This window comes from Pinus tabuliformis, chromosome 9, assembly GCF_031772625.1.
Source record: "Pinus tabuliformis cultivar Carrire ecotype Pingquan chromosome 9, CPIR1, whole genome shotgun sequence".
Lineage (NCBI taxonomy): Eukaryota > Viridiplantae > Streptophyta > Pinopsida > Pinales > Pinaceae > Pinus > Pinus tabuliformis.
Window position 1 is genome coordinate 1,071,000,759 of NC_142307.1, and position 17,856 is coordinate 1,071,018,614.

General features: G+C 39.7%; 1 protein-coding gene across 3 annotated transcripts in view; it reads left to right on the plus strand.

Annotated features, from left to right (window-relative positions):
• LOC149152448 (FAD-dependent oxidoreductase family protein) overlaps window positions 1-17,655 on the plus strand; it is a 186,950-nt gene extending 169,295 nt beyond the window's left edge. For 2 of the 3 annotated variants that reach the window (XM_089440391.1, XM_089440390.1), the window contains one exon: window positions 17,365-17,655. In XM_089440391.1, the coding sequence (XP_089296517.1) occupies window positions 17,365-17,463 (99 nt within the window). In that variant the 3' untranslated portion in view covers window positions 17,464-17,655. Of the gene's footprint in view, window positions 1-16,967; window positions 17,170-17,364 lie in introns of all 3 variants that reach the window. The other variant, XR_016262790.1, reaches the window with a different exon arrangement.
• The last annotated feature ends 201 nt before the right edge of the window (window positions 17,656-17,856 follow it).

Consider the following 17,856-nt stretch of genomic DNA (forward strand, 5'->3'; position numbering starts at 1 on the left):
TTGTTCATGGTGTGGCCCTTCTTGCTTCATCATAGCTCCCCTGCACATCATCCTTTTCTTGAATCCCATGAATGGGACTCCCCAGTGAGACATCTGCTTCTTATTCATGAATCTTCTTTTGAAGATTCCATCATAGGATCTTGAAGACCCTTACCCTGCAAATGATTCTATTAAAATTGGCAACTAGGGTAAAACTTCATGTGGGTCATCTTATTCATGGCTAATAATATTTTTATTAGATTCCTCTCGTCGAGAGGTGTAGGATTGATATAAAGATCATCCAATTCCGATAAGTATTCATGGAGATATGAATTTATTTTGATTATGGAATTATTATCAAGCCGACCTACAACTCATGTAGGCTCAGAAGCTCAACAGTCGCATCTATTCACCCACCAACGTTGTGTATAAATATAAGAGGACTTTTCCTCATTTGGACTCACTCATCTCATCACATCTCTCTCTCTCTACTGCGCAGATATGAGTCTCTTCTCTACTGCGCTGAAATGGGTCTCTCTCTCTCACACATGTGAAGCCGGAAGCTGTTGAATTTGAAGCTGCAACTGCAGAAGTAAAGATTGACTTGCGTGGCCTAGAAGATCTCCTCATCTGAACTGCGCTGTAGGTTCATCTGAACCTCCTCTGAAAGCCGCAACTTTTGGTGGTGGAATGAAGTCAATCTGGCGAACGGTTTGCAAGATATCGACTGCCCTAGTTTGAAGCCGGAAACTGCTGAAACTGAAGCTGCAACTGCGGAAGTAAAGATTGACTTGCGTGGCCTAGAAGATCTCCTCATTTGAATTGCGCTGTAGGTTCATCTGAACCTCCTCTGAAAGCCGCAACTTTTGGTGGTGGAATGAAGTCAATCTGACGAACGGTTTGCAAGATATCCACTGCCCTAGTTTGAAGCCGGAAACTGCTGAAACTGAAGCTGCAATTGCAGAAGTAAAGATTGACTTGCGTGGCCTAGAAGATCTCCTCTTTGGAACTACGCTGTAGGTTCATCTGAACCTCCTTTGAAAGCCGCAACTTTTGGTGGTGGAATGAAGTCAATCCGATGAACGGTTTGCAAGATATCGACTGCCCTAGTTTGATAATGAAGCCGCTAATGCTGATGCTACTGATCTAGGGTTTGCTACTGCTGATATGAATCAGATTTATTGTACTATTTCTCTCTGCTGAATTATTGAAGATAAAAGAAGATTTGATCAAAGGGTTTCCCCACACATTGTGGGGTTTGTCCCTGGCTAGCCGCCACATCTTGTGTCTCTTGTCTTGGCTTGTTTTCTGTCGATCGTTTAATGTTCTATCTGCACTTTACTTTATGTACATGTGATTGCTAATCGGTGGAATATAATAAGAAAAAGAAGTAAACTGTTATAAGCATAGAACATACCATAACTTAACAGATTCTTTCCTTTTGATGATGGATGTCTTCTAAAAGTCTTATTCGTGATCAATTTTCTTTCATAGTGGATGAGGTCCTATTCTAGGTATGCTCCTTCTACATGAATATCTTGAGCTATGTCCATCATGCTCCTATATTCTAGAAGATATTTCTAACCATGCATTTTGTTCTCATTTATAAATGCTCTTTCTACATGAGTATCTAGAACTCTATGTACTTCATGTTTCTAGATTCTAGAAGATGTTTCTAGCTATGCAATTTTATTTTATTCCTACATGCTCCTATCCTACTCAAAATTTTGAAAGAAGACTTGAAGTAAAGAGCTTGACTTAGTCATAGTAGAGATCCGGAGGATCTTCCTTCTTTTGCTTCTTTTCTTCTTTCACCTCTTGAGTGATGTGAGCTTCTTCCCTCTTCCTTTTGTTGTTGTTGTCCTTCTTAAGCTTAGGACAATTCCTTTTGTAGTGTCCATATTCTTGGCTTCCATAGCATTGGATCTGGGACGTGTCTTTGTTGTTTGTTCTTCATGGACCAGATTTGCCAAATTTTCCCTTTCTCTTGGCCATGGTAGCAAATGCTTGCTCCTTTGATCCCACATCTTCCTTTGCTTTAAGTCTGGTTTCCTCTATCTTTCATAGAAACCACATTTCACTGAGTGTGGTTGCTTCCTTCTTGGCATATATGCTTGATGTGAAGTTGCCCCAATCCTCAGCTAGAGCATTGAGTACTACAGTGGTCATTTCTCTGTCAGACATGACTTCCCAAGCTCTTGAAGTTTATCCCTCATCTCAGAGATCTTCATGAAGTAGGGAGCTATTCCTTCTTTTGATATCTTCATTTTGTATGTTATGAAACCCGCTCACAAAAAGATAGAAAAGATAGATCAACGCCTTAGAAATAAGCCTCTTTGAGGAGGCAACCTCCTTTACATTACACAAATGAACAATTCTTAGATAATACAAATGACAAGACCTCCTTTCTATATATAGGAGTCTAAGTGGTCATAATATGATCAGCGCTGACATAACAATAATAATGTAAGGGCACAATAATAACAATAGTGGGCTTCTATGGGGCACAATAATAACAATATGGGGACTACATGAGTACAACAATATAATAAGAGGGTTGTACTAATAACAATAAGGGGTTACACTAGTAGTATAGGGGCCTAACATGCCCCTCTCCTTCAAAAAGTTTTGTCCTCAACGCTTGAGTAGTTTTTGATGCTTCTGTATAAAATTATTGTCCTCCCATGTGGAATCTTTAGCGGGTAAGTTCTTCCACTTGATGAGATACTCTGAAATTGATCGATTTTGTAGCTGTCGGGTTCTTGTTTCTGTGACTGCTCCAGGTTCCAATATGATTTTTCCTTCCTCTTCAAGTTCTGGCAAATATTGTTTGAATTGGGATCTTCTGCAACTTTTGAATGAGTGGCTACACTTCTTCGTCTTTCTTCCATTCATCCCTTGCTTTGTTTATCCAATCTGGTTGGATAATAGAAATAACACAAAACAATGCTTCCACATCCTCGTCCTTTCTTGAGAGTGCATCTGCAACAAAATTTTTCTTCCCTTTTCTATAGATGATGTCAAAGTCATAACCCAACATATTAGTGACCCATTTTTTCTGTTCTTCTAAAGATAATATTTGTTCTAAAAAGTATTTAAGACTATCATGATCCATTTTTACCTTGAAGTGTCTTTCCATTGGGTAAGTCACCATTTCTTAAGTGCATGTAGTATTGCCAACATTTCCTTCTCATAAATAGCTTGCTTGAGATGTAGTCGTAAAAATACCAATCACCTACATCAAAATTTTTTTCACTGTGATGTTGATTTACCTGTTGTTTCATTCGATTCTGCACCAAAGTGGCGTCATCCTTTAAAAGTTGGAGAACTTGTTGATGCTCGATGTGATCTTTCACTGCTTGAACCTTTTTCTTATTGATATGTCCTTCTATCTTGAGAGTTTGAGGAGTGGTAATTTCTTCCAATGCTTTACAAGAGATGGTCAGATTCATTTCTTGATGCTCGATGTGATCTTTCACTTATTGAACATTTTTCTTCTTGATATGTCCTATCTTGATAGCTTGAGGAGTGGTAATTCCGGCCAATGCATTACAAAATATGGTTGGATTCATTTCTTCTTTCTTGATGTGATCTTTCACTTCTTGAACCTTTCTTTTCTTGATATGTCCTTCTATCTTGAGAGTTTGAGGTGTGGTAATTCTTGCCAATGCTTTACAAGATATGGTCGGATTCATTTTTTCTTTCTCTGGGGTTGGTTCTTGGTGTATATCCTCTTCTTTTGATGTTTCTTGATCTTTTTCTTCCCCCTCTTCATAATTTATGTAAAATAATTTCTTCTCAGCACACTTATGACCTTTAATGTATTTGTTATCACAATTGTAACAAAGCCTTTTTGCTCTTTTTTCTTCCAATTGTTGTGGTGTCAACCTTGTAGGTTCTGGAAGGCTAGGAGAAACAACACTTCCATCTTTATAGTTGTGAGGGGTAGACTTCCTTGTTGCCACAATTTTGCTTTCCACTTTTCTTTCCAACCTGAATGCATTCTCCAATAAATCAGGTTCCCAAAGACGAACCTCATGTTGAATGTTATCCTTTAAAGACCCTATGGAGACATCAATCCTCTCCTTCTCTAATGAACCATGTTTTAATTTCAGAGTCTGAACCTTCGCAGAAAAACAATTATAGTGAAAATTCCACAATGCCTTGTTTGAGATGGAATTCTGGAGTTCTCCAAAACCCTAACTTCCTCTTATCATATCTCCGAAAATATAGCGAGAGAAGATCTGAAATTTTGACTCGAGGTGAAGAACGATTTCGGCTCAAATGGGTTTTTGTTTTAGCTTTTGAAACTTCGTAGCGAAAAAGTTATAGTGCAAATTCCACGATGACCTGTTTGGAGCAGTGAAGCCCTAGAATCCAAAGCTCTGATACCAAATGCTATGGAACTAGCTCACAAAAGGATAGAAAAGATAGATCAACGCCTTAGAAATAAGCCTCTTCGAGGGGGCAACCTCCTTTACATTACACAAATGAACAATTCATAAATGATACAAATGACAAGACCTCCTTTCTATATGTAGGAGTCTAAGTGGTCATAATATAATCAAAGCCGACATAACAATAATAATGTAAGGGCACAATAATAACAATAGTGGGCTTCTATGGGGCACAATAATAACAATATGGGAACTACATGGGTACAACAACATAATAAGGGGGTTGTACTAATAACAATAAGGGGTTACACTAGTAGTATAGGGGCCTAACATTGTACAATTCATTTCTTAGAGATATCACTTCTCTAGCTGTGGATACCGAGAATAACTCTACTAGCTTATCATAAATTTCTTTTGATGTTTCAAATTTGGAGACATGAGGAATGAGAGAGTCCTTGATAGATTCTATTAGAATCCTTTGAGCTCTTAGCTAAGGCTTGGGTTTGTTTTTTAGCAGGGATAGTGATATTCCCTTTGACATGTTCTAGAAGTTCATTCTCCTTGAGAAGTAAATCAGTGCTCTTCTTCCATGCAAGAAAGTTATTGGTACCTACCAATTTGTTGCTTTCCTTGCAAAAAGACATTGATGTATATTTAGAAGGGGACATATACTTACTTGATAGATTTTGAAATGTAATTGACTTCTTTTCTCCTTGAAATCTTGATGGCTTGCTTTCCTTGAATCTTGATGTTCCTCAAGATGTCTTCTCCAAGTGGGCTTGCTTGATGATGGGACTTGACTTGATGATTTGTGGCTTGATGTAGGTCCCTCTTTGATCTGCTCTTATTTGTAGGTGCCTTCATATAAGGCTCTTTTTCTAGCTTTGTAGTCTTACTTGATGAATGATAGATGATAGACCTTCTTGTCCTTGATGTGATAGAGACTTCTTGGCTTGATGCTTCAATTTTTGTAGACGTCCTTCCTTGATGAGTGTTCTTGAGTGGTTCATGAGGCACAATACTTGCTAAGGTTTTGCAAATGGGGTAGCAAGCTAAGTGGGCTTGATTGTGGGAAAAACTCCACAGTTAAGCGCGCTTGAGCCAGAGGAGTTCTGGGATGGGTGACCTCCTGGGAAGTCCTGGTTACCGGGTGCAAGCCCCGGAAGTGATGATTGATGCTATGTGATTCGTTCTCCACATTTCACTAGTTTCAATCCCACTTCTTCACCCCTGTGAGCATCACCCGATGCAATGAGTGCTAAGTGAACTATTCAAAAATCATGAGAAATTAGTCAGTTACGACTACCTCTCATGGAAATGGTCATACGTTTGAATGACTTACTTAACGCAGTTGAATCCCAAAAATTATATCTAATGCCCTTTCCTTGATGTGTCACCTTAGCTCCGATACCATGTTGAAGAATCTAGGGCAATTAGGTGTAGCATGATTCTTTTTAACTTTATAACAATTTGTGGAGTCTTTTTACTTTTTCTTGTTAGCTTAATCTTCTTCTTCTTATTATTAACGCATGTGTGTGTACATCATCAAACTGCTATCAAAAACATAAAACAAGAACACAAGGTGTTGGCTCGTTGCTAGGGCCAAAACCTCCCTTCTCTTGAGAGGAAAATCCTTTGGTAAGTTTTCTCTTATTGAAGCTTCTTTCGTGATCAATGCTAAACCCTAGACCTTTGACTAGAAGATCCTCCAAGCACAAGTGAAACCCTTACTTTTCTTTGCACTATGTTTTCCTGGTACTTTGTTCACCTCCTTCCGGCACTTCGTCCTTTTTCCGGCACTTCGTTTTTCCTTAGTATGATGGCACTGCAGCCCGAATTCTCGTACGTGTGAGAGGTACCCTAGAGAATTAGGGTCCTTTTCCTTCGCTAGAGAGATAGGCTTTTTCGCTTGACTTGGGAGGCCTTGTAGGCCTAGTTTCAAACCCAATCAACACTAGTTTATGGACTTCTTGTCCTTGTTGTCATACCCACAAACTTGACCACCCTTTCTTTGCACGTGTCACTGTTTCTAGCCCTAGAAACAATCCTCTTCACTTCGACTTTTCTCCTCCTTCCTTCGCTGCACTAGGAGACCTCTTCTTCGTCCTTCATTACCCTTTCTCTAGCCTCTTCTCTTCGCAGATTTTAGAGTTGCTTGGTTGACGTTGTAATGGAGTGGACAACCCTAATTATAGAGGACTGTCCCTCCTTTTAGGCTGACTTGTAGACTGTTTGCAGGCCGACTTGTTATGCTTACTTCGGATCAGTGTTGCGGGGGAGCGCCCCCCCCCCCCTTCGAACCCGGTCCCGAAGCGCGCTCCGGGCGGGAGCGGCTTGGGAGTGGGTCGGGAGCGCGCTCCCCAAATCGCTCCCGGACGGGAGCGATTTTCGGGAGCGCGCTCCCGTAAAAAAATTTGCGCTCCCTGGTCTGTGAGGGAGCGCTTCAGGGAGCGATCGTTCCCGCGCTCCCGGAGCGCTTTTTAATGCCCGGGAGCGATCGGGGAGCGATCGCTCCCTGATCGCTCCCGGGCATTAAAAAACGCTCCGGGAGCGAATTTTAAAAATCCGGGAGCGGTTCGGCGGAAAAAAATTCTGCCGGACCCGAAAAAACAAAAAAATTTAACTATTTTTTTTTGGTTTATAAGCCCAATGGGCCAAAAAAAAATCATTTCAATGAGATTGAGCTTGAGCTTGAGAGCTGAGGAGAGCAAAGGAGCAAGGAGCAAGAGCTGAGGAGCAAGGAGCCAGAGCTGAGGAGCGAGGAGCAAGTGCCAAGGAGCGAGGAGCAAGCTTGCAGAGGTAAGTAACTTAATCATTTAGTTAGTTTAGTTGGTTAGGTAGTTAGTTTGTTTAGTTTAATTTACCTGTTTGAGTTTAAAGATCATTAATTTAAATTAAATTAATAAATTAAATGAATTAATCCCAATAAACTAAATTAATTTGCAGATTCAAGACTCAAACCCTACAAACATCAAACACGATGGACCTGGGGATTTTTATTGGCATTTTCCTCTTCCTGGTCCCTTTTCTGGTTATTATGGTGGTGGAGAGTAGGAAACGGAGGGGGCCTGAAACTGAAGAGGTGGATGAAGAAGCCGGAGGAAGTCAAATAGGTGAAAACCCCAGTGAGGAGGATGTGGAGGAGGGTGAACATGAGGGTCAAAAAACTAAACAAGACCAAACTCCATTGTGGAAATATGTTCAGAGGGCTGAAACAGGGAGAGGGGGTGGAACCACTAAATTTCATTGCCCCCATTGCAACGCTGATTACACAGGCTCATACACCCGTTTGAGAAGACACCTTTGCGGGAAAAGGGCATGGGATGGAGAGAAACAAATAGGAATCAGAACTTGCAACGCGGTGTCAACAGCAGATAGAGCCAAATACATAAAGGAAGAGGAGGACGCCCAATACAAAGCAAAAAGATCAAGGGGTTTCTTTGAAAGCTCACAAAGAACTCCTTCAGCATCCTCCCAAGGCAGTGGATATGGACATGGAGGCTCAGGGTCATCATCTTTACGCCGTAGAACCATATCAGATTTCCTTGATGAGGGGTGTAGGAATGATGTGGATTCAAAAATTTACAGGTTCCTCTATGCAAATGGGATACCATTCAATGTTCTACGCTCACCTTATTGGCACGAAATGGTTTCTGCCATAAATGATGCCCCTAAAGGATACAAGAGCCCTGGGTATGACAAGGCAAGAACTGTTGGCCTTGATCATGAAAAAGCAAAAATATCACATTCTTTGAATAAAATGACAAGTTCTTGGACTGACAATGGGGTGTCCATTGTATCTGATGGATGGACAAATGTAAAAGGCAAGCCATTGATAAGTGTTCTTGCTGTGTCCCGAAGTGGTCCCATTTTTCTAGCTGCACATGATTACTCAGACAAGTTCAAGACCGCTATCAACATTGCAGAAGCATTGCTTGAAACAATTGAGCGTATTGGCCCATACAGTGTCATCCAAGTCATCACTGATAATGCTCCTAATTGTAAGGCAGCGGGAGCAATTATTGAGGATAGATACCCGAACATATTTTGGTCTGGATGTTTGGTTCACACATTGAACCTTCTGTTGCATGATATTGTCAAAAACAAAAATGAACAATACCAATGGATTGGTGATTTGTACAAGAAAGGAAAAAAAATGATAAAATTTATTACAAATCATAGCAATACCCATGGCCTTTTCCGCAGTCACTCGAGATTGGAGTTGCTGAAGATTGCGAGGACTAGATTTGGTAGCTATTACCTCACCTTCAGGCGCCTTTTGAAGGTAAGAGAGGGTTTAGCTAGCATGGTATCAAGTCCAAATTGGCAGGTGTTAAAGGAAAGGGCTACAAATGTAGCTGACATTGCAGGTTTTGAAACGGTGGAGGAGGCCGCTCTTGATGGGCAGTTTTGGACAACTGTGAGACAGGTATTGGATTTCACCAAGCCAATTTATAACATGATTCGGTTTGCAGATACAGACAAACCAGTGATTGGCGAGGTGTATGAGCAAATGGATACCATGTTGGGGGAAATAAAAGACATTGTTAATAACAGAGATCCCGACTTGTACAATCTGATTCACGATTGTGTGTGTGAACGGTGGAAAAGGCTTAACCTTCCACTACATTGCTTGGCGTATATCCTTACGCCAAAATACTACTCAGATTCTTGGTTGGGCAAACCTGCAGCAGGGGGTGGTGTTAGGACCAAACCCCATTTAGATCGAGAGGTAACTAAAGGATATCTGGATGCATTAGAAAAGTTGGTGCCTGACAGGGAGGAATGTGCAGCTGTGCGCCTTGAAATAGGCAGATACTTCACTGGCAGTGGTTTGTATGGTAACTTCCATGCAATGGACGACAAAGATAAATTTGATTCTCTCACATGGTGGGAAACATATGGCGGCGACGGACTTTTGCGAAAATTGGCATTGAAAGTTCTTGCACAGGTTGTAAATTCTTCTTCTGCAGAGAGGTGTTGGAGCACCTACAGTTATATACATAATGTGAAAAGAAACAGGCTCAACGAAAACCGAGCAGAAAGCTTGGTTTATGTGCACTACAATTTGAGGTTGTTGAGCCATTACTGTGATCGGGCTAATGAAGATCCCACATATAAAATTTGGGACAATCACCCTGAGGACGACAATTTGGAGGATGGCATTGTACATATGGAAGAACTAGAAGATGAGCTTGTACGGGATGAAGCTGAAGCAGCTGCAGCAGCCATGCCACCTCCACCTCCACCATCCAGTAGCAGTTCTCGGGGCCCGAGTCTTGTTCCATTGCTGTCGCCACCTCCATCGACACCCTCGCGTGGAGGCTCTAGTTCTGGTCGTCGGTCTGGGCGGGAGACTCCTAGAAGACCGCCACGACCTACTTATACTCCTGGAGACTCTCGTGGCAAGGGCCACTTGTAGATTTACAGTTTACTTGTCTTTTTTAGTTTCTATTAGACTTGTCACTTTAGTTTTCATAACTGTTCAGTGTTGAGTTTTGAGTCCTTGACTCTTGACTCTTGACTCTTTCATATCATTATGACATTATGATATTTTTTGTAAACATTATATCACCGTGACAATGAAAATTTGAAGTTTGAAGTTGGGCCTTGGCAATTATAACTCATTGGTAATGATTGTGAATTATGAATATGATGCTTTGTGAAAGACTAAAGTTGTTTCATTTCATCTCATTATTCATGTTTCATTTTATAAATTTTTAACATTTCATATCATGTTAACAGTTAGAAGTTAGGACTTAGAAATATCTTCGATATTACTTCTTGTAATGGTTAAACTTGGCTTACAAGTACAACTTGTTACTTTGGTGATCAATGATGATAAATGTTATTGAATTGAATGTTATTTTAATTTATTATTTTACTAAGGTTGATGACGATTATAATTTCTAGATGATTGATGTGATATGGTTCAATGATCAATTTATGTTTTTTTATGTTTTTTATGTCTATTTCATCATTCTACATGTTTTTGTTGACATATATGTATCAAAAATTAAAAAATATAAAAAATATATATATTTTTAAAAAATCGCTCCGGGATTCGCTCCCAAACCGGGAGCTTCTAAAAATGGTCGCTCCCGCTCCCCGCTTCCGCTCCCGCTCCCAAGTAACACTGCTTCGGATGGTTTCTTTGGTGGTGTCACATGCTTGAAGGAGACTCTTTGATGGTGCCTTTGCTTAGGAGGAGACTTGACTTTGCTTGGAGGTGACTTCTTTGACTCTTATACACAATGTAACATACCCTTAAGGTCTTTAACATAATCTTTTGACTATTTGAATCACCTATAGCACTTTAACTTGTACTAGACCTATTTCAATGAGCAAGAAACTCATTCACACATATTATAAAAATAATATTTCTTTTCTTGAATAAATACAAATATCAAAAGTACATTTATGAAGACCGAATCTAGTTACATTTCCTTCAACATATACAACCTTAGCACAATGCCTCTACACAAAGGTTTTCTGGCAGTGCAAAGCCTCTAAAATTGACTTTGGTTTTCAATCAATGCTATAACAATTGATAAATCTGGCCCTAGAGAATTCAATACTTTTCGCCCCTTTTCAATCAATCTTCAGTAACTTCGACTTTAATGACAAGTTGATTGAAAAATTGATCTGCAAATAAAAATACCCTCAGGCTGGCAGGATGCACAACTCTGATACCACTGTAATATCCCAAACAAGATATTTTGCTAATTTTGCAGAAATCTAGCTCAACCAAATTTTCTACATAAAATAACCATTCGATTTACAAAAGATTTCCATGTAAAATAGAACAATAGAATGCATGCAATTCAATCATACAATGAACAAAAATAATCTCAGCTTTTATTATAATATCTAAACTAGGGTTTTACATGCTGAAATAGCAAAATAGCTGATATAGCTGAGATAGAATTGGCCTCAAGGATCTGCTCCAATGCTGCACAGGCCCTCAACCAAAACTGAACTGAACTTCACTACTAAGCTCTCTTGATAATTCTAGATGAATTCACCAAGGGAAGGTGGGTGCTCACCCAACCTCACTAAATCATTCGAAGGTTTTTGTCCTGGGGCTATTGCTGAAGTAGAGAACTGGGTTCTCAACCTCTCATACTAGAAGAAATATCAAATCTAAGATGTCCTTTAATGGCCTCCTCCTCTTTTAGAAATCTGATGGACCCCTCTACAACCTCCAATTTTAGCATTATTTTAATCATGGAGCACTTTTCCCTTTTTTATTTCAATTAAAATATTCTTTTTAATGTGGGAAAAAGGTAAATTGGCCACCATGCCTCCTCAGGTCACTAAAAATCACTTCTAACCATCCTGTCCTATAGATCTTCTCGTTCCAGTTCCAATGAGCTATTACACTAAGGTGTTCTACCAAGTATTCCTCCCGAAATGCCACCTTAAGCGTAATTAATTGAGTTAGGCCCATTAATAACTCTGTTTTTTGAAAGTTGTCGGAATGCCACGGAATGAAAGGCAAACTATGCGGATGATGGAATATACCAAGCGAATGCCATCAGACCTCATAAAAACTCCTCAAAACCCCTCCAAAAGCCCCTGGGACTAGGGATTCCAACCTGCACCTATGACCTGTCTGTCCCCGACTCTGAAAGTCCATCCTATGCATGCCATAAGGAATACCAGAAAAAGGAACATTCCACACTCTGACATATGTGGAATGATGCCCGTAGATTTTGTTGGTGGCCATCTCTACTACTTCACCTTCATTGATGACTTCTCAAGAAGGATGTGGATATATTATTTGAAGCATAAGGATGAAGGCTTCTAAATGTTCAAGGAGTTCAAAGCTTTGGTTGAAAATCAAACAAGCAAGAAAATTAAGAACTTCAGGTTTGACAATGGTGGAGAGTCCATTTCGAATGAATTCAATGATTTTTGCAAGAAAGAAGGTATTAAGAAAGAGATGATTATGCCCTATAATCCCAAACAAAATGGAGTGCCTGAAAGAAAGAACAGGTCTATTGTAGAAGCCGCTCGTGCCATGCTCCATGATCAAAAGTTGTCGAAGTTCCTTTGGGGAGAAGCAACGAATGCTGCCGTATATGTTCAAAACAGGGTGCCTCATCAAGCATTGGGCAACATGACCCTTGAAGAAGTATTCATAGGTGTCAAGCCCGATGTAGGTCATCTTCCTATCTTTGGTTGCCCCATATATTTCCATGCGCCGAAGGACAAAAGAAACACACTAAAAGCCATGAGAAGAAAATGTACGTTTGTTGGATATTGTGAAGATTCTAAAGCATTTAAAATATATTCCTGGTCAAAGGAAGGTTGAAATTAGCAGGGGTGTAGCGCTTGACGAAGATGCTACCCTTGGGAAAGTAACGGACCTTCCTTCGCCTCCTCCTCCCTAGAAGAAGAATGATGATATGTATAATTTAGATAGTCCTTTCGTACTTGAATCCGAGAGAGACATAGTTGATGATCCCATGGAGCCCATGGACCCCTTAGATCCTCCTGCCAGGAAGAGGCCAGTTTGGCTTTGTGACCCATTACAGGATGACGAGAGACTTGTTCCCATTAGAAGATCATTTAGAGAAAGCAAGAAGCCATGTAGGTACCAGGGATATGTTGTAGCTATGAGCACTATGATTCAAGCTAAACCTCCCACCTTTGAAGAAGTTGTGGAAGAACAAGTTTGGAAGGATGCTATGGTCAAAGAATATGAATCAATTATGAAGAGTAACATATGGAATGTTGTGCCAAGACCGAAGGGGAAATTTGTGGTGACTTCAAAATGGCTATTCAAGATCAAACATGGAGTTCATGGAAGCACTGAGAAATATAAGGCAAGGTTCGTGGTTCGAGCATTCTCCTAGAAAGAGGGAGAATATTATGATGGTATATTTGCACCTATGGCTCGATACACAACCATTTGTTTGATAGTTTCTCTCGCTACAAGTCAAGGATGGACCCTTCATCAGATGGATGTAAAGACAACATTCCTTCATGGCATGTTACAGGAAGAAGTTTACGTTGAGTAGCCACAGGGATTTGAAGTAGAGGACCGAAAGACACATGTTTGCATGTTGAAGAAGGCATTGTATGATTTGAAGCAAGCCCCCAGAGCATGGTATGCTCGCATAGACTGTTACTCGGTGAAGCTGGGATTCACAAGAAGTAATACCGATTCCAACCTCTATTTCAAGGTAGTCCAAGGTATGCCATTGATTTTGGTTGTATATGTTGATGGTCTATTCTTGATAGGTAGTGAGCCTTTGATGATCGAGTGTAAGAGGGAGCTGGCCTCTGAATTCGAGATGAAGGACCTTGGATTCATGCACTACTTTCTAGGCCTTGAGATGCGGCAAAGGCCTAGTGAGATTTTCCTTTTACAAGGAAAATATGTCGTGAAGTTGTTGGAGAGATTTGGAATGATAGAATGCAAGTCCCTACCCACACCAATGGAAAAAAAATTCAAGAAGCTATGTGGAGAAGCTAGAGGACTTGATTTGGTGAATCCATCCGAGTATAGACAATTGATTAGGAATCTAATGTTCCTAGTGAACACTCGTCCGAACATATGTTATGTAGTGAACACGTTGAGTCAATTCATGACCAAACCTCTCCATGCACATTGGGTTGCTGCCAAACACATTTTGAGATATTTGCATGGAATGATCACCCTTGGATTGAGATATTTTGCCAGAGATGTTCAACATCATGGATATACCAATGATGACTAGGCAGGAAACATTGTCGACAGGAAGAGGACGTCTGGATGTTGTTTTAGCCTTGGATTTGCCATGATATCTTGGATGAGCAAGAAGCAGAAGTCCGTAGCACTGAGTACTGTCGATGCATAATACATTTCCAATAGCATGGTTAGCTGTGAAGCAATTTGGTTAAGGAAGCTCTTTGGAGAGCTATTTGAGCAGGTCTTAGACACTGTAGTGATATATTGCGACAACAAGAGTGGGATCTGATTGGTAGAGAATCTTGTATTTCATGACAAGCCCAAGCACATAGAGATCCAATATTATTACATTTGAGACATGGTGCAAAGAGGAGTCATTAGACTCCATCATATATCAATAGAGGAAAAAATTGCAGATATTCTCACCAAGGCTTTGCCGAAAGGGAAGTTCTTGGTCTTCAGAGAACAACTTGGATTGATGGATGTGACCCTTCCTGATAAGAGGCATCACTGATTGAGAACACTGAGCTGACTCTTCCCCCCTGTCTGAGCTCCCAGGGTGAGGAATTGAAATGGAGGGCTCCTGAGGTTGAGGGATCTCTGGACAATAGGGTATCACCCCTATCTGTTACCCATAGGGTGGAAGATGTTGCTCCCCTATCTTGGTCTATGCAGAGTATACCCCAATTGGCATCATACCCACAAGCCAAGTTTGTTGGGATTATCGCTCCCTGTCTGGCCAACGGGTTGAGAGAGATCTTGGGGGTGTGTGATCCTTACCTTTGGTAAGCCTGGTATCTCACCCAAACCTATTATGATGTAGGTGTTCTACCACATGACTCTCGAGGGTCATTGTTGGGAAGATCAGGGAGCAATACGATGGATGAGATATTGTATTGATTGACATAGGGTCGAAGATGTTTTCTCCCCTATGATATGACTCCTATTGCTTGACATACGGTGGAAGATGTTTGATCCCCTATGAGATGACATGAGGTGAGAGTGTCCCATAGGACCTTCTTCATTGTCTTGAGAGGTTGGTAGCTAATGCTCCTTGACGATTTTTATTCTTTAGATTCAAAAATGTTTCAACAGATAGAGTTGAGTAGAGATGGAACATGATATGACGACAAGATACATATGATTATCACATGATGCAGTTGGAATTTCTCCCTAGCTGAGAGGGAGTGTTAATTTGGAAACTTAGTGACAAATTCAAACCATGGGACTAGATTCATCTTTTCGAGAGGACCAATTTTGACTATTGAAGTGCTCAATTTGGACAAGGGAAAGTGTATTTTTGAAGAAAAGCCCACATGTGCACAAAAGGACAGGTCGGCCCTAATAGGAAAATGGACACCCTTGGAAGCCTATAAATACAAGTGACCTCAAGCTCATTTGGACATCACCAAGCATCTTCTTCTTCTCTTCTTCATTGATTGGTTCGTGCAGGTTAGACGCTGGGTCGCGAAGATTAGTTCGTACTGGTCCGAGATTGCAGGGTCCGGAACTTGCACCTGTGTTTTGGGTTTTGGTTTCCAACCATAGGCTTGACACATGCAAATTTTGGTCACAACCGCAGGCATGCAAGCTCATTCGTGCAGTTGGAAGCTCTCAACCGCATGTAGATCTCTTCCTCCATTCTATTGGGATCTAGGGTTACAATTTGACATTTGACCGCAGTTAACCACAAGCAGGAAAAGTTGCCTCTGATAAATATTGATGCTGGAAACATATCTCTGAATGTTGTTGGGTTAATTTTGCTGGATGATTTTGTATTGGCTCATTGTACTCTCTGCTGAACATTTTATGACAATCTAATAGAAGAAGAATTTCAAAGGGTTTTCCTCATAGTGGGTTTTTCCTGGTCATTGACCGAAAATATGGTGTCTATTGTTGATGTGTTAATTATCTCCTTTGTCATTGCATTTACTGTTCTATCTTCAGTTACTGTTGATGATTGAAAATATTAATTATTGTTGAAAGATTACTAATTTAATAATTGAATTGGGCTAAAGTAATTGAATCAGCATAGAGCAGTGTGAAATTTAACATAATCCTGGGACCTATGTTGGTGCTCTATTAAATTATTGTATCCTCCTTTTTTCAAAGCAGAATTCATTTATATCTACCTAAGCAATCATCTTGGCATGTTTCTTTTGAAGCAGGAATCAACATAAGCAATCACTTTGCCATCGCTTCTAACTGAAGTAGAAATTCACTAAGAAAAACATCTTGACATCGTGTCTTAATGAGACATGATTGAATTCATCTTGGTGGGTGGCGTAATCAACTCATGTTCCTGCTGGAATTTTCTGAGCTGTTAAAAATAGGCTTTTTTTGGGGGTTGGTTGAATGTAATCAACTTTCTCATTTGATTTTTTTGAATTCCAAACCATATAGTTACTTTCAACTTTTCTTTCTATATCTTTGACTATGACATTTGCCCAAACTTTACGATCCCAAATACTACGAGTCTACGACCTAGTTTTCACAATAATATGTTCTTTTGTGCTGCTGTTATTTTCTGTTTACAAGGATTGCTGAAATAAGCCTTTTCATTTTCATTAAAGGCTTAATCAATTATCTTAAAGACAATTTTAGCTGCTTGTGCATCAATTAATTTCTTCTTACGCAGGACGACACGGACTCCAACAAATGTGAATACAACAGAGCTGAAACACGATGAAAGACATTACTTGACACATTACATGACCTGACTGTTGATAAACAGATAGTTAATGTTTATATCCTGGCTAATCCAAGGAATTATTAGAAATGCAGGGAAACCTATTTTCAAAGCTGTGTTATTTTCTTGAAAGCTTATAGATGTGCCAAAAATTTTCACATTTTGATCACTACAATATTCAACATCTTCCCACATTAATAGCTCACACAGTCATAACTTGCAGGCTGCTGCTGTAATTGTGTGGATAAATTCTGAAGCATAAGATCAATATTGTATTAGGAGAGAGAGAAGCAGTCTGAAGAATACAACAAAGCTTAGATTTCCTAGAAATCTAACATCTTTTAGAACAAAGCAGTGCTCAGAACTGTCTCTACTTGTTCCTTTGAGGGCATCCCTGGCTTTATTTGTCTTTCTAATAATTTTCGGTAGAAATTCTCCTCACTTTACTAATTATTGTCCTCAAGTTCACTTAAAATATATGAAGTTATTTTGTGAAGCATAGCTGTCAAGTAATGTATGATTTCTGCTATATTTATTATCTAATATGACGTTACTTTTTAAGCTTTTGCAAGTTAATTTTATATTGTCACCTGATTGATACATTCGATTTCTCAATACAGGCTTTTGGAACCGCTGAAATGGTGGTGGATATGATCTTGGACAATGCCACAAAAGTTGATTGTAGACCTTTCTCACCAAAAGACAGATGCTGCAAATAGCATGTTGTTCATGCTAGTCAATTGTTATTACTATTCAGATTTTTCTTGATGATAAATGCTTGTTAATTAGTAAAGAGCTGTATCCGATTTTTGGAGGAATGATTGGCCATGAGGCTCATATATATATATATATATGAGAATTAAGTGTAAGTTTAATTACTATATTCAATGATACACAGTTGAGAATCTTGAGATTGAGTGATTGTCTTTTTGAAGGGACTTGTTAAGAATATGATTTATTATTTGTGAATGAACAAAAGTAGTTTTGTTGGGCACGCCCATACATTTTTCTTCAATGATACCTATGAAGTTTTAGTTGCAGACAAACAGGCAATAAGAACATTTATTTTGGCATAACAATCTTCATCATATTGTACTACAATCTGTGGTCTA